Source organism: Primulina eburnea, chromosome 14 (genome assembly GCF_022965805.1).
Source record: "Primulina eburnea isolate SZY01 chromosome 14, ASM2296580v1, whole genome shotgun sequence".
Taxonomy (NCBI): Eukaryota; Viridiplantae; Streptophyta; class Magnoliopsida; order Lamiales; family Gesneriaceae; genus Primulina; species Primulina eburnea.
The window spans coordinates 28,360,005-28,370,965 of NC_133114.1; the positions used below are offsets into that span (position 1 = coordinate 28,360,005).

A 10,961-nucleotide genomic window follows, 5' to 3' on the forward strand; every position below is an offset into this window, starting at 1 on the left:
CAGTTGCTTTATTCGCAGTTTAATCTTGCGTTTCTAGCTAGTGCAAATTTTAATCTATCTATATATATGCTTGCTTTGAATGTTTAACAAAAACTGATCTGTAAGTTAATGTGTCGTTTTACGATTCGTGGTCTAAGTCTATGTTTCAGATCGAGTAATTATGTATCAAGATGTCTCGATAACATCACATGAGTAGCAAAAATATATGTTGATGGATTAAGTGTTTATTAGTGAGAGTAACAATGATATCAATGACGTTGCATCTCTTGATCTGCGTGGACAGATGAGTCGTAAAAGAACAAGTAATACTATTTTTGTTGAAAACATAATCAGTAGTAAGAAAATGATAAGACCGATCTTTAAAAGATATAACATAACATATCTAATATCTCTCCGAACTCATAGTTGCACTATGCATTGTCACGATTATAAGGACATATAATTGTGTATTGACTTACTATCATAATTTTTAACATAATAATAAACATTTGATCATAACATATATGCTAAAATTTCAATAACTTGGTATGAAACAGAGAAAAATCTCACAAATATTGGTTTATATATGTGTTGTTGGATGATATGCTATGATGCTACAAGCTTGAGTTTTTTGGCAGTGAGACAAAGGACTTGGAGTCAAAAGGCACATTCATATTGGATTACGTACACAGTAATGTCATTATACTGTAGACCTGCATGGGTTCTTCTGCATGCATTGGATGAAATGCAAACGAAAGAAGAAATATTGCATTAGGTTTATAATTTAATTCCCCACTCCACCCCCCTTTAATATAATGGTACGATCTTCTGAATATTAAAATAAACACCACTATAATTATAATATATATATAATATTATTTTTTTAAATATGTTGTATAATAGTTTTAGATAAGGAGTCAAATTGTCTGAATTGACTAATTTTACCGCAGTCACAGCTTCGCCGCGATAATTAGTTGGAGGCAATTATTTTTGCGTTGCTTTTTTCTTTATTTACATATTTAAATTTATAAAGATTTGGTGCCTATATATTTTATTTTGAATTCCGTTGATCTAATGAATATATTAAATTAAATTATATGGATATTTTAACCTTCAAGTATAATATATAGACTCACTTAAGGACAATGAGATTTTTATATCTTATGCATGAAGTGTTACTCTCGAATGATGTCAAATTCCATTAACGTGAGAGAGACCCACAAAATTTATCAATATTAAGGCACGAAGAGAATTACTTACTTCCGCGTAAACATAGACTAACTCAGACAAGGAAACTAGTTTTTTTTCTTTCCTAGTTTTCAATATGTGGCAATCAATTATTGAAAATTTCCGGCATTATTACATGTTGATTTTGTCAAGGAAAGAAATTGACATGTGCGGAGTAATTTACTTCTCAGACCCCACACCGTCAATCAGGCATCTCAATTAAAGCAACGCAATTTTCACCTCAAAAGTGGAATGTTTGGACATTTTGCATCTTGGCTACATGAATTTTGCCAAACTACGATACGCTGATAATAAAATAAAGTGTAATGTTAGACGTATAATCAAATTTGTACCATAGTTTTTTTAAAACAAAAAATTTCATTTTCCAAAATTTTATCACATGATCATAGCAAAATAATCTCACGATATAATTGTAATAAACATCGTTGTATGAGATATCCGTCGTATACTTAGCGTGAAAATACTTTATGTTTTCAAACTTTGTTTCAAACTTTGTTGACATAATTTGAATGCAAAGGCCTTACTTTGTGGGTCAAACAAATACATTCAGAGTTTTGCACACCAGAGGCAAATCAATATGGCTGAAAGAATAATGAATTTCATAGATGCTCCATTAGATCCTTTGAATACGTCAAGTGAACACCCCTAAAATATAAAAACACAAAAACCATGAATGTTACTCTATACACACAGCTTTTCTCTAGAAGAATCACGATCAAGACTAGTTGCAGATTTATTTTCAAAGAACTGTACATTTGCAGATGCTTCAAATAAGGCCAAGGAAAGTCACAAGGAAATCTCAGTCGGGGAGTTTTTTGCTCTTTTTCTGTGAAGTATTCTTGGCAAGTGCACAACAAATCTCGCGTTTTCTCTTGTTGTTACCGTTCGGATTATTCTCATTTTTTATCTCATTTTTCACTCCAGTGCTTGGCGAACTCTTTGGTTGTGTTTGCAGCTTATCTTTCACAAACAACTTCAACTTCCATAACGTCAATTCACTCTGAACTTGCCAAAAAATATAATACGTTCAAAAACTTGTGTATCTTAGGAAAAGAAATGGGACTGACTTAAAGGATCATGAAAATGATTAAGAGTTCTCTGAAAAACCTGAGTGTCGATGTCGACTTCCACAGTTTCCCCAATTGCTTGGAAGTTGGGATCGTTCTGGGCAATAATTTCGAGAGCCTTGTTGATGTCCTCAGGAGATAATCGAGCAATTGCACTGCCTAGTCTTTTCTTCTCTTCTGTTGATATTTTTCTGCAATCAGCAACATTTCATTTAGTCCATTCTTACCCATTTTAGAGATTTTTTCCACATTCTCTATCGGGCTCGATTGGTTTCGGATATGATAAAACGCAAATTATACAGTAACGATGTTCAAGAACAAACTAAACAAATCAAGAAAATATTGCATACCCAGATGAACAACCAATCCAACAATCAAGTTCTATCTTCACGAGGAACATACCTGCACTTCTGTAGTACCGTGTCTCTAAGTTCTTCCAGATGCATGTCGATCTTGTCCAGCTGGAAAGATTAATACAACTCATTCAGAGCATTTTATTGGCTCTCTTACATAGAACAACATCAAGAACAGGGTAATAATAAGTTAGAATCTAGCACACCAAATCATTATTTTACTTTTGTGGAGATGAGAGAAAGTTACTTGTTTCCTATTACGAACTGCAAATTCTGTCAACTTACTTTGAAGCATAACTGTCTTGCCATTTTGGCATGCGCAGCCTCTTGGGCAAACTGTATATCCAGTTGCAAATCTGCTTCTTCCTCTTTTAGTCTTTTTTCCTACAATTAGATAGCTCCGAAATCAAATAATATTCTGAAATGAATTGTACAACTTAGCATGAAATTACCATCCAAACGTCCCTCATCACATGAAAAAGATAATGTTCTAGATATCAAATTTCTTTGATGTTAAGGTTACAAAAAACAAAGGTCATGTTATTTAGGATGCAATGCATAGAGCTCATGCAACAAATGACAAAACAAATTACTACCTCTTCATCAACCTTTGGCAAAAGTAACAGCCATTTGGTCTCAAACTTGTCCAACAAAGTTTTTGCCATGACGTGGACATCATCCCTTTCCTCGTTATATTTAATTGCGTTCTTAAATATCAACCTTACATCTGCGCTTAGCTCTCGAACATTTTTATATCCAGTGCCATCCTTGGCCTCCATTTTGCTTTTGATAGTACTGAAGTCCATCGGCTTCTCAATGACCTAATACAGCTTCAAACAACAAAATAAGGAAAAAAAAGGCCGAGTGTTGTAACTAACACACTGTAGCAAGAAAATCAACAGATTTTTTAGCAAAAGTCATTAGAACTCACAAGACTGGAAAGCCTATAAGCTGAATCAGGTGAGTATAGGCATGTTGATCCAAGTTCAAAATAGCCCCAGCACAAAGTGTTAGTACAAATAAGATTCGCAGAATCACATTATTCTTCTTCATAGCGGTAGTTATAGAATTTAAATGTCAATCAGTAAATGTACATTTTGTGCTATAACTTTTTCAATTTGACAGAAAAACTCCCATGTTCGCAAATCCAAGTTCATCTACGGAGCTCAACGAACAACGGTAAGGGTCTCTTGTTAAGCTTAGAAGCTTCTCGAAACTCATAATAAGATTTTACATAGCTGAGAAGATTCATTTGGTTTTTTAATAATGGTCTTATATACTGTTAAAATAAGATGTAAAAATCATACAGCTATTTCGAGAACTGTAAGAAGATCACGATTTATTTGTTAATAATTAATATCCAAGAAGTCTCTTGCTTTTTAGCAAAATTAAACAATCTCACTAAAAGCATATCTTACACGAACATGTAACTAGTATTATTCAAATAAAACAGCAGCGTGATACAAAATAAAGTTCCTCAAAAGTGCCAAAAATCTTTAATCACTTGGAGCTTATTTATAAGATGTTAAAATTATGCTTAGTGAAACTTCCAAAACATTTGACACAAGCGTAACTCCGACGGTGTGCACAAGGATAGGGGTAGGGGGAGAGTGAAATTACTTGTGGACCATCAACGTAACACAATGTGCAGAAAGAAAACTAAAAGAATAACACGAATTTACCTGATAGTAGTCGTGTAGACCAAGACCTACCACATCCACAGGCTGCATAAACGGTCCTGCCCATTTATGTTGAGTTATCTGTAAAGCCATTCAAATGAAAATATATTTATAACAATTGAATTACTTAACATGAAGCAAAATCTTTAGCAGACTTCAAAGTCAAGGAAATATGAACTGTTTTATTTGAATTTCAATTTCCTGAATGTACTCTTAGAAAGTAGAAGAAATATTAGCAGATGTTTTGCAAAATTAAAAGCGAAAGGGAAGAAGGGTAAGCTCTATGGAAAAGTGAGGACAAATTCTACAAGTATGTAACTCTGATAAAAAAAAACAAACATGGAAACAAACAAATCATAAATAATGGAGTATGAGAATGTGAAATTAAAGGCATCAAAATTTAGGTAAATGTGTTACTTTAAAAACTTCAGCCTTTCTAAAATCACTTTACATGCCTGACAATAAATTTTCTTGCACGATACTACACGAAAAATGATCAATGATGATTATTGGAAAAAATCAACGACAATGCTGACCTCGAATGCAGTTTTTCATTATTTAACCAATGTCAATCCAAGGATGCTGAAAAATGTGAAACTTACTAAGTGAATTTTCATTCAATTGCGTGTCAAATAGACGCTGGACAAAACATGGGAAATCTAACAAATATACCTAATCAATAAGCGGGAATTGGCGCATCAACAAGAGCGATAAAATCATGATTCATTCCTTAAAACTTGACTAAAGAATACAAAATAGTTAATAAATGTATTAAATTTCTCCTCTAAGAAAATCATGGTCTACAGCAATGGAACATAGAGCAAATTTTAGAATAACGAGGATCCCTGTTTCTCAATAATATTCTGTAATGACTGCTCAGATTCAAAAGTATTTGGTCCGTTGTTCTTTCATTTTAATGCAATTCTGACCGTACCGAGAAGTATACAATTGCAATTATTAAGCTACTCTGCACCAGTTTCTCGCTCATACATTTCTCTCTCTCCTTTGGACTTAATTGTTGCAACCACCCATCCTCCCATTTCTTTCTCCTTGCCATAGTAATGTCTTCTTTTCTTTACGTTTTGTTTAACAATCTCTTCTGATACCAATCTTTAAAACACCATCCCAACAACTGTTCCACCTTTATTTTATTTCATCTTTTCATTTTCATTCTTCCTCCAACTTTCACTAGAAAAACATTGCTTCACCGCTCCTGTCTAAATTTTTCCCTCCAAATTTAGGACATGGATGAATAACAACAAAAACCAAAGTGTTGTTAGGAGACGTGCCAGCTGTCTCCAACAAAGAGAAATTGATCCAGTTCTTTTAAGTGTCCTAGGGTGCAAATACAAAGTATTTACGTTACCTGGCGAATTATAGTTCCTAACTGGCGCATAAGCTCTTGCATTCTCTTTGCGGCAGCTGCTTCCCTATTAGCTGCATCTTGTTGCCTCTTCTTGAAGTTCCCTAACGACTTCTCTCTATCTTTTTCCTTCACAATGGAGTTACCTCTTGGCGTGTTCGACTGCTTGGTATTTGAAGCAGAGTAAAATTGTTCGACGCCATTCAGTTTTTGCTCTAGCTGTAGATAAAAATAAGTATTACTTAAAAATTGCAACTACAGTTATCAAAATCACCTTCGGACCATAAAAAATACTTCTTGATTTGAAAATAAAAAAATTTATTACGCATTGTTGATATAAAAACAAATGCCCAAGAACGTAAGCAGAACAGTGATGGTCTTAAAACAATAATTGTAGAATGCAACATGTCAAGATTATAATCGATTAATTTAAAATAAATAATAAATTCAACAACAATTCGGAGAAAAAAGAAGTAATTCCCGTACACCTTAAAAACAGCATAGAACGACTAAAGACTGATATTTCAGTAAATAGTAAGCAACAATTAAAACATTATGTTTCCAAGAATTCTTACCTCATCAACTTCCACACAAATTTCATCCACACGTCGATTTAAGCTCTCAACTTCGATATTTACTTGTGAACCAACAACGAGGGTGTCATGAAACGGCCCATTCTCTTCGTCCATCACCTGCCAAAAAGATTAGTTCAAGTGAAAAATATGAACATTCGCATAACAAGTTTTAATTAACTCCAGATTGAAAAAAAATAAATCAAAGGAACTAAAAGATGATCCTTTTTCCCAGGAACACATGGCAAACGAACCTAAGAAATATCAGGAAAGAATCCCAAATGAATCGATCCCATCATAGAAAAAACAGTCATAAAACTAGGGCTTTAAACAACTTTCGAGGAAAAATAAAAAATTATTGAATCAACAATTCACACTAAAAATAAATTATGGAATTCGAGTTACTCAATTTTCGCAGTGATTCGTCCCAAAAAGCTTACCTGGGGTTCCGCGGTTGAATATGAGCAGAATCAGGAAGATGATTGAACCGTTTCCACCTGTACTTACCTACCAACGTATAATATGACATTTATTTATATAGTAATGATGATCATGGAATTTTTATTGGATGATGATTATAAATAAATGGCTAACTTTAAAATTATATTTAATAATCAATTCGGAATTTTTAGATGGAAACTTTTTATTAAAACCTTCATATAAAAATATTAATTTTATTTTTGTACATTTTTATATTGCTAATAACAAGGGACAATTTAATATAGAGTAATGCAGCTAATTAACTATATTTATATGACAAAAACTTGTATGAGACGGTTTCAAAGATCGTATTTTGTGAGACAGGGTGTTTTCTTTGGGTAATCAATGAAAAATATTACTTTTTATGCTAAGAATTAATTTTTACTTTGAATATCGGTAGGATTGACATGTCTCACAGATAAAGATTCGTGAGACCGACTTACTCCATTTATAATTACATTGAATCACATAAAAAAATTTATGTGCATATTTTTTTTGTTAACGAAATCTTCTATCTTGAGATATTATTTAAAAATAACATCGAATCTACCTATTTTTACCTGCTATCTCATATATAAATTAAGATAATCTTGTTGTATCATTAAATATCATCTCTAGTTTTATAGAATCTTTTTAAACGTCTCATTTATTTTGATGGGTCAAAAAAAAACCTATTAATAATAAAAAGTGATCTCACTAGCGTCTCACGGACTTTTAGAGACGATTAATCCCATAAAAAGTATACTTTAGTATATAGTTTTCATTGATAACCCAAATAAGAGATTCGTCTCACAACTACGACCCGTGAGATCATCTCACACAAGTTTTTGCCATATTTGAAACGTGGAAACATGACAAATATAGGACTGCCCATCAGCCCATATGACATATTTGACAAATAGTATATGAGTAGGTTTTTTTGCTCAAAACGAGTTGATCCAAGTTATTTTTGTGAGGCGAATTGACCTATTTTGTTTTATGAAAAACATCAATATTAATATCAAATGTATTATTTTTCGCTGCAGAAATATCATAATTTTTTTTTTTATATTGTGAAAAAAATTGTTTAATATATGTTGCTTTGAGTAAAAGTATTCTACTAATTGAAAATATTGTTTTTTTATGACAATTTTTTTTGTTACTTATTTTATAAGAAAAAAATGTATAACATATACTGATTTGAGTTAAAAATATGATTTTTTTATATCAAAAGTATATTATATAATATATGTCGATTTGATTAAAAATTATTATTTTCTATATAAAATATTAATTTACTTATAGATTGCCTAATTAAATTAAAGATTTTCAAAAAAAGTTTTACCAAAATAAATTTGATTTACTCATACAAATGGTTTTTCTTTTTTAATACTCCTTTTGATTTTAAGTTTTGAATAAAATTGATTCCATTTTTTTAAAAAAAAACTAAGTTAATAAGATACTTTAGTCGAATAACACAAACATGAAATTAATCGTGGAGAATATTAATCGAATTGCCTACAACAATTGAATCGAAAAAAAAAAAAATAATTGGTTGAATTTTGAACTTTGAAGTATGGAATAGAACTCAAAAGATTGAAAATCAATTATTACCAAAAACAAAACAAACAAAAAAATCAGCCCAAATACCCATCTTCCACCAGGAGAGCCCAAGAAATACAGCCCACTTAAATTTAGTAGACGTGTCTATTACGTTTCCTTGTAGCTTTACAAATGGGTGATGGTAAATAATTGTTTTTCTAATTAATACTTTTAAAAATAATTTAGTTTAGTGATGATGGCTAATGTTAATGAATTTTTATCCAATTTATATATTTTTTAAAAAAATTGGTAAAAACATTTTTTTTTATTTATAGGCTTTTTATATTATCTTCTTCAATTACATTATTTATCTAAAAATTTATGAATTTTAATACCAATTTTTTTGTTAATGCAAGATTTTGAATGAAGTGAAGAAATATAGTTCAACTTAAATTCTATTAAGGCAAAAATTTGTGTGAGACGGTATCACGGGTCATATTTTGTGAGACTGATTTCTTATTTGGATCATCCATGAAAAAGTATTATTTTTATACTAAGAGTATTACTTTTTATTGTGAATATCTGTAGGGTTGAACCGTCTCACAGATAAAGATTCGTGAGACCGTCTCACAAGAGACTTACTCATCTATTAATTATCATAAGCAATTCAGGAGGTGGAAAATATGACTGAATATAAATTTTAGTAATTAATTAAACGTATAATTTACTAATTGATCAGTGCTGATGATCTATACAAAGTGTCGGCTCAAATAATTTAAAAGTTTGATGTTTGGGGTCAATTTGTTGCACAATAAGATATAGTCACTTTGAATTGAGTTTTATATATGATAATGGGGCACTATAATCATATTTAGGGAAAAAAATATGTAAGAATTAAATAAATAATAATAATACAATGTCATGTAAATATGTGCCACTACTTGTACTAGTAAAGTGTCAATGGATCTTTACGTACCTAATTTTATGATGGCTTTTTTAACTTTTGTTCGTGAAATTAATGGTCATTGACAGACCAAATATAGCAACGCAAGCACCCATTATGTCAAAGGTATATATAAATAAATTCAAATTTCCTTAATTATTTAGCACGAGTTATATTAATGCGTGAAGGTAGGTTTTGAGGAAAATTGGCACTAGTGGACCTATCGATAATCAATTTTTTTTAAGGAAAACATATTATTTTTTAAAATCTAGTGTATGTTAGATAAGTGGTGATTAGTGAATGGAAAAAAGTGAGAGTTGTCTCACATTGAGAATTGAGTCAAGTATAGTCTTTTTTATTAGCTCCAATTTTGAGTTAAGAGTTTGGGTAGCACCAGAAATTTCTAGAAGGGAGAAGACGCTGATAGATTGAGTCTCGATGACTATATTAATCTTTTTGGACAAAGTTTATTTGAAAAATAATTTTTATTTTCGAAACAGTGTGTCTAATGTTTGCACCCTCCAGTCAGCGCTCCAGTCCGAACCCGTGCGTAAGACTGTCTTTTGGTGCAGAACCGTGCGTCCCCCTTGTGTGCGCGTCCCGTGGCTTATTAAAAAAAAGTGCGTACTTTGTGTGATATCGGTGACTCACTCTTTATATATCACTCTGTCGAGCATTCAGGACTTCTTCTTCGCATACATTTTGTTGCATTCTTTTTCCTCTAAAACTTGAAAGTTCATGCATATCATTGTTCGCTAACATCTATAACTTGTAGTATTATATTTCTGGATTGGAGTTGTTGTATATTAGGGACGATTGTCATTCCATATAACATATTCATACGAACAAACTCGTCTTGTGGAAAAAGGATTTTCCTTACCTCAACTCATACTATTCGTTGTCAACCGAGGATCGGCAGAAAGCCAAATAACAGTGTAAAATTTAAGACCATATTAATTAAAAGCAGGCAAGGGGTATGTAGAAGTTGTAATCTAGGTACCTAATTATTACATGTTGATGACTTATAGATCTTTTGACATCAAGCTGTATCATGTTTGAGACGAAGTATCAAATTCGAGACCTGATTATAACAAAACCCTTTACCCATCTAAATAACCTCTTGCACAATAAAATGACACATTTGCTAGGTTCGGATGCATCTAAGTAGTAAGTACCAATCGTCGATCGAATTCGGGTCGTCCGATCTAGACTTGGGTAAATTTAGTCGAGGAAAGTGGCTTAAAGGTTCCTGTCAAAGAGTCATAGTTCCACCACAAAAACTACACCTAGTGGCCTTAACTTTTCTCTAATATATTTATATGTATATATTATCCTAATATACACTAATTACGCATCTCTATGCCTCCCACTCAAAATCCATTACATGTTTCTTTCTCCTTTCATTATTTATTATTTCCCACGTATTTCGATCTTTGTATCGTCCAAATTTTCAATCTGTAGTCCAAAAATTCTACATGTATTAAGTTGAAAATTGAAAAAAAATAATCCAAAAACCGAGAAATTTTGATTCTTTTTGGGAAGTTATACGACCATTTTTGTTTGAAAAAACATTTATTGTTGGGTTCACTATTAGTCCAGCAAACACAAAACATAGTACCCACCAATATCCCAAATGGGCTTTTTAAATTTTACAAATATAATATGATGGCTTTCGTAATTCGGAAAGGTAATAATTGCCAAAATTGGACCCCATGGTAACCACTTTTTCTCCTTCCAATTTCTCCGTAAAAATAGC

At 31.7% G+C, this 10,961-nt stretch overlaps 1 protein-coding gene across 2 annotated transcripts; it reads right to left on the reverse strand.

The window, feature by feature from the left end:
* Positions 1 to 1,805: 1,805 nt before the first annotated feature.
* On the reverse strand, positions 1,806 to 6,823 carry LOC140812216 (transcription factor GTE1-like). Of its 2 annotated transcripts, none has more exons than XM_073170439.1 (9): positions 6,702 to 6,823; positions 6,265 to 6,381; positions 5,693 to 5,908; positions 4,330 to 4,407; positions 3,244 to 3,468; positions 2,933 to 3,031; positions 2,697 to 2,755; positions 2,335 to 2,485; positions 1,806 to 2,227 (listed from the first exon to the last, which is right to left on the reverse strand). In XM_073170439.1, the coding sequence occupies exons 2-9, from the start codon at positions 6,376 to 6,378 to the stop codon at positions 2,027 to 2,029; spliced, it is 1,143 nt and encodes a 380-aa protein (XP_073026540.1). In that variant the 5' UTR covers positions 6,379 to 6,381; positions 6,702 to 6,823; the 3' UTR covers positions 1,806 to 2,026. The 2 variants fall into 2 exon arrangements, with proteins under 2 accessions (XP_073026540.1, XP_073026541.1); XM_073170440.1 differs by lacking the exon at positions 6,702 to 6,823 and adding an exon at positions 6,516 to 6,665.
* Between the last annotated feature and the right edge of the window lie 4,138 nt (positions 6,824 to 10,961).